This window comes from Salmo trutta, chromosome 34, assembly GCF_901001165.1.
Source record: "Salmo trutta chromosome 34, fSalTru1.1, whole genome shotgun sequence".
Taxonomy (NCBI): Eukaryota; Metazoa; Chordata; class Actinopteri; order Salmoniformes; family Salmonidae; genus Salmo; species Salmo trutta.
Window position 1 is genome coordinate 21796314 of NC_042990.1, and position 18649 is coordinate 21814962.

Genomic DNA, 18649 nt, shown 5'->3' on the forward strand with positions numbered 1-18649 from the left:
GCATCTTGAGATGCTGTCAGCATCATAAAAGCTGATATTATTTCAACCACAAAATATGCATCGAAGCCGAATTGAAATCTTAACAGAAACACTTTGAGTCATTTTCATAGCTAATATATTCTTACAACCAGTCAAGCTGATGTCATTTTGACATTTTGCACAGAAAATCTTTCCAGTTTTTTTTTACATTATTGCGTTTTTTGCTCCGCGAAAGATGTTGACAGAGAACTTGACCGATATCAAGTAGATTGAAGTATTCATTCTATTGACCTATTACATCATTTTGTTGTGCAAGGGTTTATTTGGTCTTCTAGGTCAACATATAATGACAAAGAGAAGCTGACTAACAAATAGCCTACCCAAATTTCAGAAATCATAATCAGAAAAATATCTAAATCAGGCAACAACAAAAAATCCTGCACCCCATGTCAATATTTTGTTTTTGCTGTCTTTGACTGTAGGCTACAGCACATTTTCTGTATTAGTGGGTGAGGGTTGAGTGAAGGCCTCAGATTTTCACTTTATCACATATAGTTGTGCGGTTGTTGATGGGTTATTAGCAATTGCAGGCGGTTGCGGGTTAACAAACAGCTGACCCGCGCAACACTAACGTGCATGTGTGTGTTGAGGCCAACGCTGTCAGAACATAGATCTACCTTATTAAAGTGTGACATGTCATAAATCTAAAAAGTTACTTGGGCAAACTGGAGAGGAGAAGCACAGCCAGTTTGTCAACTTTTTACTGCTAAGCTAAGAAACCCTTCACCCAGTTGTTTCTGCAAGAAGTGTATTAATGACAGGCAAATAAGAAGGATAACAAAGGATCTAAAACCTGAAATACTATTTCTACATTGTAGCATTTTGTTATAATCATAAATCAGCACATCAACTTAAGCAGCCCTGTAGTCTATAAGCTGTTCAAGTTAAGAGAACATCAAGAGAACATCCCTTCATAAAGAGGACATATACAGTATAAAGAAACAGGGCGTAGGATCACATCTCCTTGGCCCTGTCTATGGCCTCAGTAAGATCTCCTAGTTTCCCTTCGGAATTCAACGTAATAGGGATGAGCGTCTATTTTTGACGCATTAATTCCGCCTGGTTACAGGGTTAAAACAGAAACAACTCAAATGGTTATCATTAGGTATTAACTCCTAGTGGTTAAGGTTAGGGCTATGGTTTGGGGAAGGCTTAAAACAAAATAATTAAAAACAAAGTGCTGTTTCCATCAACTATCATCAAGTATTCTCACAGCTTGCTAGAGCATTGTGAATTGTGGTGGTGCAGTGGTCTAATTAGTGCCCTCTTACTCTGAGCATCACGAGTTTGTGCCCAGTGTTGGGCAAACATTTATTCTATTCTTTGTGAGCACCGAGGAAGGCATATATCCAGGGGCGCAACTTTGGTTTTAGAAATGGCGGGGATATAATTATAAATTTTATTTTAATTGTATTTTTATCCAGTCCGATAAACACCCGACTGCTCGGAGGTGTCCGCATGGTCCTAAATCACACTGTTGCGTTGTTTTGTATCACATTCCAATGATAAAACTGGGGGGACAAAAATGCAATTTTAGAATGTGGCGGGGAAATAAACCTACCATTAAAATTATAGACTGATCATTTCTTTGTCAGTGGGCAAACGTACAAAATCAGCAGGGGATCAAATACTTTTTTCCCTCTCTGTATATCGATGTTCTCAGGACCTTTTCTAATGTCCGAAATCCGTCATCTATGTATGGCCACACATAAAGAAACATTAATACCTGAGTGCTTTGTTCATTCTTCTTTTTTGCTCTAGACAGCTGGCTGTTGATCTGTATAAGGACTTTTAAGACCTGTGCTACGACTGCAGATAGGGGTGTAGACAGGAGATTGGCGGGGCACACACACAGATTGGCGGAGCAAGGGGCGACGGAGCGGGCCACTCTGTCATTAACGTGCCCATCGCTGTTATTGCAGGCCTAATGACATCCTTCTCAGACGGCATGCTGGGAAAACGGAGGCGGGAGGCCCGGCTCTATCGTCTGCCGGCACCAGCCGCCCCTCCCATCAAAGAGCATTGTAACGTGTCTCTTCCTTTTCCTGAACGAGGGACACACACACACACACACACTCTTCTCTCTCTTTTCCTCCCCCATAAAGGAGAGACACAGGCCCTCCAGATAATGTCTTTCACGGTTCAGCGGCTGTACAGGGGTTCCCTCCTGCCTCCCTGACATGTGAAAATGAATAGTTCCTCTTTGAAACAAATTGGCATTACACCCCTCAATAAATGAATGCATGGATGCTTCTCCCCGCCTTGACATGGGGGATGGGGACAGGGGTTTGTGAGGCAATGAAATATAAAGATTCATCTGACAGCGTTTCATTTTTCAATCCTTTTGTATATGAATGTGTGTGAGAGAGACAGAGAAACAGAGAGAAAGGAGAAAAGAAATAGAGAGTGAAGGAAGGAAGAGGGGGGAGGAAGAATGTGCGTTAGTGTATACCTGTTTGGAGGATTGTAAAAATAAGCATGAGTGTGTGTGGAGCAACGCCCCTACTAGTGCTGGCACATGACTGCAGTTTAAATGGGGCTGAGAGTCCTTTGTGAGGATAAATAATATAGAGCAACATATTATGACCCAAGGAACACAGAGGAGTCACTGTGCTGTCTCTGGTCCTACTCAACACTCCATTACTGTAGGCTAGGATCTAGGATGAATCCCAAATGGCACCCTATTCCCTATATATATTTAATGTCAAATGATCAAGCAGAATGGTTGCAATTTCCTTTCTGATTTTTATGACTGCAGTTGACCCAAAGCTTTGTATAAGGAGGGTTCTTTTTTTGATGCTGACAAAGTCAAATTGAATGAATGTCAGAGACGGAAACGATATTAAAACCATAATATATTTGTGGAAATTAAGTTTATTGGCATTTAAACATTTTCAAAGTATCTAAATACATACTCTTAGCAAATGCATATCCCCCCAGGAAAAAACAAAAAAAACATGACATTTTCCTTGTTGCATTAATGTTAAATCAAAACATAGAACATTGGTAGCACTTAAACAGGCAAATCAAAGGCAAAACGTGTTGACTTGGACTGTAGTTTCTAGACAGCCTGTGTTAAAAGCCTAAGAAATCCTACTAAATACAAATTGTGTTTGTTTCCTTTGACTTGTAGTGCTGCCACAAACAAAGAGGATCGCTGACGTCAAATGTGTATAAAGGTTACTGACAGTATGTCAGACAGTATGAACATAAATGCATACAAATATAAAACTAAACTCATTAAAAAGAGGTCATGACAATTGATAGAGAGAAGACCAAATAGCACAAAAAAAGTGATACAAGACCTGTACGACAAATAGTGTTTCAATTCAACTGTGATGAGAGATTGTAGAAGAAATACTCAACACCACTGAATACTTAACATACGGTGTATGTAAACCGGGCATTGAAGATATAGCAAGATCCCAGATCTGTTTGTGCTGTGCAGCCAACTCTAATGGTTCTTGTTTGTGACAGCACAAACAGATCTGGGACCAGACTTCAGAAAACATCATACTGTATTCTGATTAGTGTATGAAAATAGATCTGAGGGAAAATGTTTGGTTGGTCAAGTTCATAAAAACATCAAGCAGGTACATATCCTTTAACAGTCTGACTGGTCTGGTCCAACCAGGCACTTTCCCTGGGTTTTATATTTATTTGATTTCATCTCTGCTGCAAATTAAATCCACGACGGAAGCCCCTGAAAACATAAATCTATCACTGGGCCCCACTGAATGAAAACCTTCTCTGTCAGAATACATTGATGTGCTTTTTCATTAAGTTCTTATATACAAACCATAGAAATACATTTTAGAATATATAACCTAGAATAGATTCTAGATTGTATATTTATATGATAAAACCTACATGTCAGTGACATCTCCAGTTACCATAGCGAGTGTGAGAGTTCAGCCCTGTCCCTTTCGTAAATACATACTATTCCCTCTAAAAGATAACCAAATACATTCTGTTCTCTAAAATATACTGTTCCTCTGGCTACAAAACTAACGTGGGTAGGAACTCTGTCCCATATCTTACTGAAGAGAAAAGATGCGTTAGCCTGGTCCCAGATCTGTTTGGGCCGTCTTGTGGTTGTGTAGTCATTAGCTGCAAGAAAGCACAAACAGATCTGGGACCAGGCTAGAGATGAGCAGTATGGGCAGTAAAACTGTGAGACACTACAGACTGTCCTGTTACCTACAGAGCTTTCAAGTGGAGTTGATGACACTGACCATCCGGTGACCACTAGCATTTGATCATTGTGCTCAAGATATGGTAAAACTGCTGTTTTTGTTTCAGTTGGGAATTTAGATTGGGAACTCGTTCTCTGTCGTTTCCTCTTTGACAGAATCGTCCTCTTCGTCCTCCTCATGTTCCTCCTGAAACATAAAAAAAACATAGAAATCGGGTCAACACAGAATATTCAGGCATGGTATTTTCCTCACCTGGGTCCCCAAAATGGGTCTCTGGAAGGTGAAACATCAAAGTCCTTTAGACCACAGTTGGACAAATCACATCCTAACTCACAACCACAAATGAGATTTTTAGAAAGGTCTGTCACAATACAAACAGGGATAAGTAGTTAGTGTTGGGAGGTTAGTGTTGTGCTGGTGTTAGTTAGTGGTGACTTCCCTGCTAACAACATTGCTCAGCAGCCATTTCCTATTAAAACGTAGAGCTGTAAAGAGGCTGGACCCAGAGGGGCAGGCGACAGCAGCAACAGTGACTAAACGACTCTGACAGATGCAATTATCTCCATCTCTAGAGGTTAATATACACACTGAGTTAGAACCACATCTACACACTATACACACTGTTAGAAACAGCAGGCCTTTACATCCACACCAAGAATCTACACTAGGCCTACACCTCACGTATGTCTGTCCATCTGCACGTTCGTGTGTATGTACACACACACTCCTTAAAGCAGTCGTTACATTTTCAGTTTCCTCTCACAGTATCCTTATAGTATCCTCTATATCTAACCACATAGCAAGGTGGCTATGGTACATTCCTAAGTGCTCCTTAACACCAGTGTAGCCTCTCCGTTAGGGCTGTGATGGTCATGGAATTATGGATGACGCTTATTGGTCAGCCAAATGACATGGTCACCATAATAACTGTTACGGTGACCACATTTTGTTACGTTACAGCCTCAATCTAAAATGGATTACATTTTTCCCTCATCAATCTACACGCAATACCTCACAATGACAAAGCGAAAATAGGTTTTTAGAAATATTATTTACATAACTATTCAAACCCTTTGCTATGAGACTCGAAATTGAGCTCGGGTGCATCCTGTTTCCATTGATCATCCTTGAGATGTTTCTACAACTTGATTGGAGTCCACATGTGGTAAATTCAATTGATTGGACATGATTTGGAAAGGCACACACCTGTCTATATAAGGTCCCACAGTTGACAGTGCATGTCAGAGCAAAAACCAAGCCATGAGGTCTAAGGAATTGTCCGTAGAGCTCCGAGACAGGATTGTGTCGAGGCACAAATCTGAGGAAGGGTATCAAAAAATGTCTGCAGCATTGAAAGTCCCCAAGAATACAGTGGCCTCCATCATTCTAAAAACTTTGGAACCGCCAATACCCTTCCTAGAGCTGGCTGCCCGGCCAAACTGAGCAATCGGGGGAGAAGGGCCTTTGTCAGGGAGGTGACCAAAAACCTGATGGTCACTGACAGAGCTCCAGAGTACCTCTGTGGAGATGGGAGAACCTTCCAGAAGGACAACCATCTCTGCAACACTCCACCAATCATGCCTTTATGGTAGAGTGGCTAGATGGAGTAAAAGGCACATGACTCTCAGACCATGGGAAACAAGATTCTCAGGTCTGATGAAACCAAGATGAAACTCTTTGGTCTGAATGCCAAGCGTCACATCTGGAGGAAACCTGGCACCATCCCTACGGTGAAGCATGGTGGTGACAGCACCATGTTGTGGGGATGTCTTTCCGCGGCGGAGACTGGGAGACTAGTCAGGATCGAGGGAAAGATTAACAGAGTTAAGTATAGAGAGATCCTCAGGATCTCAGACTGGGGCAAAGGTTCACCTTCCAACAGGACAATTACCCTAAGCACACAGCCAAGACAACGCAGGAGGGCTTCGGGACAAGTCTCTGAATGTCCTTGAGTGGCCCAGCCAGAGCCCGGACTTGAACCTGAAAATAGCTGTGCAGCGACGCTCCCCATCCAACCTGACAGAGCTTGAGAGGATCTGCAGAGAAGAATGGGAGAAACTCCCCAAATACAGGTGTGCCAAGCTTGTAGTGTCATACCCAAGAAGACTCAAGGCTGTAATCTCTGCCAAAGGTGCTTCAACAAAGTACTGATTAAAGGTTCTGAATACTTATGTAAATGTGAATTATTTTATTCTAAAAACCGGTTTTTGCTTTGTAATTATGGGCTATTGTGTGTAGATTGATGAGGGGAAAAAACGATTTAATGCATTTTAGAATAAGGCTGTAATGTAACAATGTGGAAAAAGTCAATGGGTCTGAATACTTTCCGAATGCACTGTATATTTACAGTACCAGTAAAAGGTTTGGACACACCTACTCATTCAAGGGCTTTTCTTAAATAGTACTATTTTCTACATTGTAGAATAATAGTGAAGACATCAAAACTATGAAATAACATATGGAATTATGTAGTAACCAAAAATAATTAAACAAATCAAAGTATATTTTATATTTGAGATTCTTCAAAGTAGCCACCCTTTGCCTTGATGACAGCTTTGCACACTCTTGGCATTCTCTCAACCAGCTCCATGAGGAATGCTTTTCCAACAGTCTTGAAGGAGTTCCCACAGATGCTGAGCACTTGTTGGCTGCTTTTCCTTCACTCTGCGGTCCAACTCATCCCAAACCATCTCAATTGGGTTGAGGTCGGGTGATTGTGGAGGCCAGGTCATCTGATGAAGCACCATCACTCTCCTTCTTGGACTAATAGCCCTTACACAGCCTGGAGGTGCAAACCAGATGGGATGGAGTATCGATGCAGAATTCTGTGGTAGCCATGCTGGTTAACTGTGCCTTGAATTCTAAATAAATCACAGACAGTGTCACCAGCAAAGCACCCCCACACCATCACACCTCCTCCTCCATGCTTCACAGTGGGAACCACACATGCGGAGATCATCCGTTCACCTACTCTGCATCTCACAAAGACACGGCGGTTGGAACCAAAAATTTCATATTTGGACTCATCAGAGCAAAGGACAGTTTTCCACCAGTCTAATGTCCATTGCTCGTGTTTCTTGGCCCAAGCAAGTCTCTTATTATTATTATTGGTGTCCTTTAGTAGTGGTTTCTTTGCACCGATTCAACCATGAAGGCCTGATTCACGCAGTCTCCTCTGAACAGTTGATGTTGAGATGTGTCTGTTACTTGAACTCTGTGAAGCATTTATTTGGGCTGCAATCTGAGGTGCAATTAACTCTAATGAACTTATCCTCTGCAGCAGAGGTAACTCTGGGTTTTCCTTTCCTGTGGCAGTCCTCATGAGAGCCAGTTTCATCATAGCGCTTGATGGTTTTTGCGACTGCACTTGAAGAAACTTTCAAAGTTCATTACTTTTTCTAGATTGACTGACCTTCATGTCTTAAAGTAATGATTGACTGTCATTTCTCTTTGCTTATTTGAGCTGTTCTTGCTATAATATGGACTTGGTATTTTACCAAATAGGGATATCTTCTGTATACCACCCCTACCTTGTCACAACACAATTGATTGGCTCAAACACATTAAGAAGGAAAGACATTCCACAAATGAACTTTTAACGAGGCACACCTGCGAATTGAAATGCATTTCAGGTGACTACCTGATGAAGCTGGTTGAGAGAATGCCAAGAGTGTGCAAAGCTGTCATCAAGGCAAAGGGTGGTTACTTTGAAGAATCTCAAATATAAAATATATTTAGATTTATTTAACACTTTTTTGTTTACTACTTGATTCCATATGCGTTATGTCATAGTTTTGATGTCTTCACTATTATTCTACTATGTAGAAAATAGTCAAAATAAAGACAACCCCTGAATGAGAAGGTATGTCCAAACTTTTGACTGGTACTGGATATATATATTTTCTTTCTAAGATGCACATTCTCTCCTCTCCTCAGTTCCTGAATTAATGTGCTGCTGCTGCAGGGAGGGGGGCATTGCCTAGGCAACTGAAGACTTGTTTGCTACAACACCATGCTTGTTTCAGCAAGGAGCAAAGTTTGGACTCAACCTCACGAATGCCCGGCCGTTCAGTCATCTGTTCGTTCCACAAAAAAACAAAACATTTATGATGGTTATTTTATTTTCATGACAGTCTTCATCCATAACCCTATTCCCTATGGTATTTATTATAACACGAGAGCAAATCTCCCGAAACTCCCAAGTGCACTTCAACAGCAGCTAATTGGGCGAATTGAGTATCTAAACATCAAGCCCCCTCCCAGGTATTCAGAGTATCTCTCGCCTCATACAGTATCTAAGGATGCGTCCCAAATGGCACCTTTTCACCTATCCCTATTGGCTCTGTGAATAGGGTGCACTGGGACTAGGGTGCCAATCGGGACGCAGCCTAACTACGTAGCAGGATCCCCCAGGCTTGTTAACTATAAGACAGTAACTGTGGAGTCGTAAATCAACCAGGGGCCAGAGTTTAGTTCTGGTTCATATATCACCCTGTAACTCACACAAACCTTGTCTGTGTCTGCACCTCTCTGGACACACTTTGATATGCAGCCTGCCCCTGGTGAAAAATGCCTTCCTTTTTCCTGAAGTCAGGATACTTCTCTACTTCCCTCCTCCGCCCGGTCCTTGTGGGCCGATATAAATCTATCGTTGCCGGGGATGACATGTCGTGAACACCGGCCGCTGTACGTATCGGCCTGTGCCATCCACCAAATCTCTCTGACAAGCCTGCCAATTTTCCAATTACCTGTGGTACCATTCACTATCACATCCCCAGGCAGATCTCTCCCCCTCTCTCTCCCTCCCTCCCGCTCTCCCTCTTTCTCCTTCCTTGATGTAGTGTCTGTCCCTGGAGAGAAGGGGGAGGGGAGACACCCCTGTTCCTGGCCTCTTGGGGACTGATTTGCAGGGCCTGCTGCTGATCTCCTCCTCTCCCCTCCATCCACCTCCCTCCCAGGAGTATGACGGCACTACACAATATACACTGAAGGAGCTAAGGAGAGAGACGGCCAATAGAAACATGGAAACGTGCTGATACGATCATTACTGCACTGCTGTGGGATTCATTAGACAAGCCATTGGATTGGAGGACATAAACAATGACAAGTAACTAACCACAACTCTATGCTGTGGTGTACCCTTTCCATTATGACCACGGCCATCCGATCTGGCACCAGGCTAGGAGAAACCCTGGGCCTGTTCCGCAACAGAAACAAGAGAGTGAGATAGTGGGTCCAGCCTAGTGTCAGGGTCCCTGACAGACAGAGTGATATTTGCTCTGTGAGGAGCGGAGCAGAATGGAGAGGCAGAGAGCCACCAGAAAGATGTCTCCCCTCAGAGGGCCTGGCGAAAGGGAGAGAGCAGTGGAGGAAGAGGGGATAAGAGGGAGAAACTGACAGGCTCTGGCATATCTCCATCCCTCCCCTCTGGAAGAGAGGTAGGGGGAGAGGGGGATGGAGGGGATGGGGGAAAGAGAGAGACAGAAAGGGAGAGCTCTCCATGGGTCCCCAGCCCTCTGGCACTAGCAGCATATACATGTATGATAATGAAATGCCATACTTTTTATTCTAATTGAGTTTGGTGTTCTTAAAGGGCATGCAGAGCCTGTCGTCCACCGCGCTCCTGCTTTCTCACACACCGCTACTGCCGCTCTCAACATGTGAGTCTGGAAGGAGAGGAGGAGGAGAGGAAAGGAGGAGGGGAGAAAGGAGGGGAGAAAGAGAAACAGGGAAACTACTCCTCCCACACAGGAGAAGGAGAGCAAGGAGGAGAGGGGGAGGAAGATGAGGAGAGCGAAGAGAGGACAGAAGTGAACCCTAGGTGGCAACAAAGGCTCATGGAGCTGCTAATGTGCGTGAGGCTGAGACCCCCGCTGCCTGGTAGGAAGAACGCAATTGCTCTAAAAGACGAGTGAAGCACCCCCCCCCCTCCCTCCCTCCCTCCCTCCCGCCCACACACGCCATGTAGGCAACTTCATAAAGCGGGATTAAAAATAATGCTGTAAAAGAAAATGTAAATGTCCAACGCTGCATGTCTCATTCTTTAATGAGCTTTAGCACCGGTCCTTTATCAAGCCGGCGCAGTCCTCAAAAGAATTAGCAGCTAATTAGTATGACTTATTTTCCTTATCGTGTTTTCTGCTTTTATTGTATTTAGTAGTGTGGTTGTCTGCGGTGCACTGTGTGTGTGTGGTGGAGGAAGCAGTGCTATGGAACTGGGTTTCTTTGATCGGTGCTGCTGGGTGGTTCTGAAGGGGTTACAGCATCCCAGCAAGGTATTGATGCTCCTAGAGCCACATGAAAACACCCACAGTGTGAACAACATTAAAGCATACAAATAATTACCGATCAAAACAACTCATGTGACCCAAACTAAAGTCCAAAAGAGAGCATACACACACAGACACTGGTGTGAAGCCCTGTGTGTATTCATAGTCATCAAACACAATTTTTTTCACAAAGACGTTTAGTCATTTTGAAAGGGACAGATTAAATTCTAATGGCACAAAACAAATTGATTAAGCCAATGAAGAGTCGTGTGTCTGTGTGTGAAGAGCTGTGTGTCTGAAGAGCTGTGTGTCTGTGTGTGAAGCGCTGTGTGTCTGTGTCTGAAGCGCTGTGTGTCTGTGTGTGAAGAGTCGTGTGTCTGAAGAGCTGTGTGTCTGTGTGTGAAGGGTCGTGTGTCTGTGTGTAAAGAGCTGTGTGTCTGTGTGTGAAGGGTCGTGTGTCTGTGTGTAAAGAGCTGTGTGTCTGTGTGTGAAGACTCGTGTGTGTGAAGACTTGTGTGTCTGTGTGTGAAGAGTTGTGTGTCTGTGTGTGAAGTGTCGTGTGAGTGAAAAGTCGTGTGTGTGTGAAGAGCTGTGTGTTTGTGTGAAGGGCTGTGTGTCTGTGTGTGAAGGGCTGTGTGTCTGTGTGTGAAATGTCGTGTGAGTGAAAAGTCGTGTGTGTGTGAAGAGCTGTGCGTTTGTGTGAAGGGCTGTGTGTCTGTGTGTGAAGCGCTGTGTGTCTGTGTGTGAAGAGCTGTGTGTCTGTGTGTGAAGAGTCGTGTGTCTGTGTGTGAAGAGTCGTATGTCTGTGTGTGAAGTGTCGTGTGTCTGTGTGTGAAGAGTCGTGTATCTGATGAGTCGTGTGTTTGAGTGTGTGCATGTGTGTCAGTGTTTGAGCATGAATGTGTGTGAATATGTGTATAAGTGTGTGTGTGTGTATGAGAGTGGGAGGTTATGAGCGTGAATGTGTGTGTGTGTGTGTGTGCACTGGTGTGTTTTAAAGCCTCTGTTGCCATTCAGGTGAGGACACAATAGCATTGGTTGGGTCATAAACAGTCGCTTCATTAGCTTGTTCAGACTGTGCGTTACGCGCTACATTTAACCCCCTCTCACTCACACACTCTGCCTCTTCTCCTCTCTCCCCTCCTCTACCTCGCTCTTCTCTTCTCCGGTCCTCTTCTCCCTCACTTTTTCCTCCCCTCTCCTCTCTTCCCTACTCTTCTCCCTCTCCTAATGTTTCCCTCTCCATTGCTCCCTACATCCCACCGCCCAGCCAAACCAGTCACCAGAAAGCAGCGCAATTACATTTCATGACTGGGCATATTTGTGATTCCCATTTCATTTATTACAAAGGGCATTCATTAATCTCCCTTCTTTTCCGAGAAGAGGAATTTCATTTTAGTGAGGCATGACAGATACTGAGGGGAGCCTACCAGGCCAGGTCTAATTTAATCAGAGGTAAAATGCACAAGCGGGAGGTTTTTTATCCTCTGTTTGATAAGCGCTGATGCTCACAGGGAAAGTATATGGTGGTGGTGGGAAGAGAAGTCATTTCTCTCTGTTTCCAATTTGAACCATTTAAAAAGTGGCACGGAATCATAAATAGCGACTAAAGTGCTTGGAAGGAATCGGCGGGCCAAATTGGCTCAAGTGCCTCCTCCATTATCTCTGAGTGCTGGAGAGGAGAAACAAATCAGGAACAAATAAAAACAACAGAAATGTCAAAGAAGTGGAACATGAGGGACCAGAGGACAAGTCAATAAGAAGCCTGGCAGCTTGAGCGATTGTTGACTGCTGAATGTGGCTACCAAGGACTGGAAAGAGCACTAAGATGCATTCCAATAATCTCTTCTTTCTCTTGTGCACTTGTTCACTTTCCTCCACGGATTTGACAGAAAATGAGTGGCACAAGTAGTGAACGAGTGCACACTTTAGGAGGAATAATTCATTACTGGGAAATACCCCTAGAGAGGTAGTATATGGTGATTAAACTACAGGACTCTACACTAAAGAGGTACTGTACTGTTGACTGGTTCTAACTACACTAAAGAGGTACTGTACTGTTGACTGGTGATCTAACTACACTAGAGAGAGGTACTGTACTGTTGACTGATCATCTAACTACACTAGAGAGAGGTACTGTACTGTTGACTGGTTCTAACTACACTAGAGAGGTACTGTACTGTTGACTGGTCATCTAACTACAGGACACGAGAGAGGTACTGTACTGTTGACTGGTCATCTAACTACAGGACACTAGAGGTACTGTACTTCTGACTGGTCATCTAACTACAGGACACTAGAGAGGTACTGTACTGTTGACTGGTCATCTAACTACAGGACACGAGAGAGGTACTGTACTGTTGACTGGTCATCTAACTACAGGACACTAGAGGTACTGTACTTCTGACTGGTCATCTAACTACAGGACACTACACTAAAGAGGTACTGTACTGTGGACTGGTCATCTAACTACAGGACACTACACTAAAGATGTACTGTACTGTTGACTTACAGTCTTTACTGAAGACTCATCTCTTCAGTAGGTCCTATGATTAAGTATAGTCTGGCCCAGGAGTGTGAAGGTGAATGGAAAGGCTGGAGCAACGAACCGCCCTTGCTGTCTCTGCCTTGCCGGTTCCCCTCTTTCCACTGGGATTCTCTGCCTCTAACCCTATTACAGGGGCTGAGTCACTGGCTTACTGGTGTTCTTCCATGCCGTCCATGGGAGGGGTGCGTCACTTGAGTGGGTTGAGTCACTGACGTGGTCTTCCTGTCTGGGTTGGCGCCCCCCCCCCTTGGGTTGTGCCATGGCGGAGATCTTTGTGGGTTATACTCGGCCTTGTCTTAGGACGGTAAGTTGGTGGTTGTAGACATCCCTCTAGTGGTGTGGGTGCTGTGCTTTGGCAAAGTGGGTGGGGTTATATCCTGCCTGTTTGGCCCTGTCCGGGGGTATCATCGGATGGGGCCACAGTGTCTTCTGATCCCTCCTGTCTCAGCCTCCAGTATTTATGCTGCAGTAGTTTATGTTTCGGGGTCTAGGGTCAGTCTGTTACATCTGGAGTATTTATCTTGTCTTATCTGGTGTCTTGTGTGAATTTAAATATGCTCTCTCTAATTCTCTCTTTCTCTCTTTCTTTCTTTCTCTCGGAGGACCTGAGCCCTAGGACCATGCCTCAGGACTACCTGACATGATGACTCCTTGCTGTCCCCAGTCCACCTGGCCATGCTGCTGCTCCAGTTTCAACTGTTCTGCCTGCGGCTATGGAACCCTGACCTGTTCACCGGACGTGCTTGTTGCACCCTCGACAACTACTATGATTATTATTATTTGACCATGCTGGTCATTTATGAACATTTTTACATCTTGACCATGTTCTGTTATAATATCCACCCGGCACAGCCAGAAGAGGACTGGCCACCCCTCATAGCCTGGTTCCTCTCTAGGTTTCTTCCTAGGTTTTTGGCCTTTCTAGGGAGTTTTTCCTAGGGAGTTTTTCCTAGCCACCGTGCTTCTACACATGCATTGCTTGCTGTTTGGGGTTTCAGGCTGGGTTTCTGTACAGCACTTTGAGATTTCAGCTGATGTACGAAGGGCTATATAAATAAATTTGATTTGATTTGACTGGTCATCTAACTACAGGACACTAGAGAGGTACTGTACTGTTGACTGGTCATCTAACTACAGGACACTAGAGAGAGGTACTGTACTGTGGACTGGTCATCTAACTACAGGACACTACACTAGAGAGAGGTACTGTACTGTGGACTGGTCATCTAACTACACTAGAGAGGTACTGTACTGTTGACTGGTCATCTAACTACAGGAAGATACACTAGAGAGAGGTACTGTACTGTGGACTGGTCATCTAACTACAGGACACTAGAGAGGTACTATACTGTTGACTGGTCATCTAACTACACTAGAGAGGTACTGTACTGTGGACTGGTCATCTAACTACAGGACACTACACTAGAGAGAGGTACTGTACTGTTGACTGGTCATCTAACTACAGGACACTAAAGATGTACTGTACTGTTGACTGGTCATCTAACTACAGGACACTACACTAGAGAGAGGTACTGTACTGTGGACTGGTCATCTAACTACAGGACACTAGAGAGGTACTGTACTGTGGACTGGTCATCTAACTACAGGACACTACACTAGAGAGAGGTACTGTACTGTGGACTGGTCATCTAACTACAGGACACTAGAGAGGTACTGTACTGTTGACTGGTCATCTAACTACAGGACACTAGAGAGGTACTGTACTGTTGACTGGTCATCTAACTACAGGACACTAGAGAGGTACTGTACTGTGGACTGGTCATCTAACTATAGGACACTACACTAGAGAGAGGTACTGTACTGTGGACTGGTCATCTAACTACAGGACACTAGAGAGGTACTGTACTGTGGACTGGTCATCTAACTACAGGACACTAGAGAGGTACTGTACTGTAGACTGGTCATCTAACTACAGGAAGATACAGTACAGAGTAATTCCTGCCCAATTGAAGCGGGGCCTGTTGGTCTAGTTGGGGTGTCCTTTCCTTATAGGCTACGTCTCGGTGCTCATTATAATGATTCCCCTCATGTGGTGGAAGACTGGTGCTCATCATAATGATTCCCCTCATGTGGTGGAAGACTGGTGCTCATCATAATGATTCCCCTCATGTGGTGGAAGACTGGTGCTCATCATAATGATTCCCCTCATGTGGTGGAAGACTGGTGCTCATCATAATGATTCCCCTCATGTGGTGGAAGACTGGTGCTCATCAAGGTTCCAGGAAGGTATAGTCTATGAACTAACTCTCAAGACCATAATATTATGGACATGAGAGTACAGTCTCTCTCTCTAGACTATTATATTATGGACAGGAGAGTACAGTCTCTCTCTCTCTCTCTAGACTATTATATTATGGACAGGAGAGTACAGTCTCTCTCTCTCTCTCTAGACTATTATATTATGGACAGGAGAGTACAGTCTCTCTCTAGACTATTATATTATGGACAGGAGAGTACAGTCTCTCTCTAAACTATTATATTATGGACAGGAGAGTACAGTCTCTCTTTAGACTATTATATTATGGACAGGAGAGTACAGTCTCTCTCTAAACTATTATATTATGGACAGGAGAGTACAGTCTCTCTTTAGACTATTATATTATGGACAGGAGAGTACAGTCTCTCTCTAGACTATTATATTATGGACAGGAGAGTACAGTCTCTCTCTCTCTCTTTAGACTATTATATTATGGACAGGAGAGTACAGTCTCTCTCTAAACTATTATATTATGGACAGGAGAGTACAGTCTCTCTCTAGACTATTATATTATGGACATGAGAGTACAGTCTCTCTCTCTCTCTCTAGACTATTATATTATGGACAGGAGAGTACAGTCTCTCGCTAGACTATTATATTATGGACAGGAGAGTACAGTCTCTCTCTAGACTATTATATTATGGACAGGAGAGTACAGTCTCTCTCTCTGACTATTATATTATGGACAGGAGAGTACAGTCTCTCTCTCTCTCTAGACTATTATATTATGGACAGGAGAGTACAGTCTCTCTCTCTCTCTAGACTATTATATTATGGACATGAGAGTACAGTCTCTCTCTCTCTCTCTTTAGACTATTATATTATGGACAGGAGAGTACAGTCTCTCTCTAGACTATTATATTATGGACAGGAGAGTACAGTCTCTCTCTAGACTATTATATTATGGACAGGAGAGTACAGTCTCTCGCTAGACTATTATATTATGGACAGGAGAGTACAGTCTCTCTCTCTCTCTTTAGACTATTATATTATGGACATGAGAGTACAGTCTCTCTCTCTCTCTCTAGACTATTATATTATGGACAGGAGAGTACAGTCTCTCTCTAGATTATTATATTATGGACAGGAGAGTACAGTCTCTCTCTCTCTCTCTCTCTAGACTATTATATTATGGACAGGAGAGTACAGTCTCTCTCTAGATTATTATATTATGGACAGGAGAGTACAGTCTCTCTCTCTCTCTCTCTCTAGACTATTATATTATGGACAGGAGAGTACAGTCTCTCTCTTTCTCTCTCTCTCTCTCTCTAGATTATTATATTATGGACAGGAGAGTACAGTCTCTCTCTAGACTATTATATTATGGACAGGAGAGTACAGTCTCTCTCTCTCTCTCTCTCTAGACTATTATATTATGGACAGGAGAGTACAGTCTCTCTCTAGATTATTATATTATGGACAGGAGAGTACAGTCTCTCTCTCTCTCTCTCTCTAGACTATTATATTATGGACAGGAGAGTACAGTCTCTCTCTCTCTCTCTCTCTCTCTCTCTCTCTCTAGATTATTATATTATGGACAGGAGAGTACAGTCTCTCACTAGACTATTATATTATGGACAGGAGAGTACAGTCTCTCTCTCTCTCTTTAGACTATTATATTATGGACATGAGAGTACAGTCTCTCTCTCTCTAGACTATTATATTATGGACAGGATAGTACAGTCTCTCTCTAGATTATTATATTATGGACAGGAGAGTACAGTCTCTCTCTAGACTATTATATTATGGACAGGAGAGTACAGTCTCTCTCTAGATTATTAGATTATGGACAGGAGAGTACAGTCTCTCTCTAGATTATTATATTATGGACAGGAGAGTACAGTCTCTCTCTAGACTATTATATTATGGACAGGAGAGTACAGTCTCTCTCTAGATTATTATATTATGGACAGGAGAGTACAGTCTCTCTCTCTCTCTCTCTCTAGACTATTATATTATGGACAGGAGAGTACAGTCTCTCTCTAGATTATTATATTATGGACAGGAGAGTACAGTCTCTCTCTAGATTATTATATTATGGACAGGAGAGTACAGTCTCTCTCTCTCTCTCTCTCTAGACTATTATATTATGGACAGGAGAGTACAGTCTCTCTCTAGATTATTATATTATGGACAGGAGAGTACAGTCTCTCTCTCTCTCTAGATTATTATATTATGGACAGGAGAGTACAGTCTCTCTCTCTCTCTCTCTCTAGACTATTATATTATGGACAGGAGAGTACAGTCTCTCTCTAGATTATTATATTATGGACAGGAGAGTACAGTCTCTCTCTAGATTATTATATTATGGACAGGAGAGTACAGTCTCTCTCTCTCTCTCTCTCTCTCTCTCTCTCTCTCTCTCTCTAGACTATTATATTATGGACAGGAGAGTACAGTCTCTCTCTAGATTATTATATTATGGACAGGAGATTACGGTCTCTCTCTCTCTCTCTCTCTAGACTATTATATTATGGACATGAGAGTACAGTCTCTCTTTCTCTCTCTCTCGCTCTCTCTAGACTATTATATTATGGACAGGAGAGTACAGTCTCTCTCTCTCTCTCTCTCTCTCTAGACTATTATATTATGGACAGGAGAGTACAGTCTCTCTCTAGACTATTATATTATGGACAGGAGAGTACAGTCTCTCTCTCTCTCTTTAGACTATTATATTATGGACAGGAGAGTACAGTCTCTCTCTAGACTATTATATTATGGACATGAGAGTACAGTCTCTCTCTCTCTCTCTCTCTCTCTAGACTATTATATTATGGACATGAAAGTACAATACAGACTTTTATAAAGAGGGAGATATAGTATACAGGAGGCCCTTTCTCTCTCTCCCCTGATCCCCATTAGTGTGATTTATGGCATCAATGAGACACACTCCTCCACCCAAGGTAGACCCCCTCCCCTTTTAAAACGATTCAATCTAAACCACGTTGGACAAACAGCCATCAAGCTCAAAGTAATTTCAAGAAATGTAATGAAATATACAAGAGGCCCAGTTAGATCGGGCCAATGGACCTTAGTTGCATCAACATCTCAATTAGCTGCAGCCAGGTGTGTGTACATAGGGAGAAAACTCCCTACATACTCAATGTCACCTTTGGGTTGCTGATAAGGTATCTCTATTAATAATGTATTGTCTGTCTGGGAAGTTACAGATGCTTGGAGGAAGGGAGGGAGAGAAGGAGAGTGCGAGATGCTTGGAGGAAGCGAGGGAGAGAAGGAGAGTGCGAGAGAGAAGGGGGAGAGAGAGATGGAGAGACAGAGAGACAGAGAGAGATACTTGGGAGAGAGAGATGCTGGGAGG

General features: G+C 43.3%; 1 protein-coding gene across 6 annotated transcripts in view; it reads right to left on the reverse strand.

Moving 5' to 3' along the window:
- Positions 1 to 2893: 2893 nt before the first annotated feature.
- Positions 2894 to 18649, reverse strand: part of phf14 (PHD finger protein 14) — an 89093-nt gene continuing 73337 nt past the window's right edge. For all 6 annotated transcript variants that reach the window (XM_029732220.1, XM_029732216.1, XM_029732221.1 and 3 more), the window contains one exon: positions 2894 to 4421. In XM_029732220.1, coding sequence (XP_029588080.1) covers positions 4350 to 4421 — 72 coding nt within the window. In that variant the 3' untranslated portion in view covers positions 2894 to 4349. The remainder of the gene's footprint in view (positions 4422 to 18649) is intronic.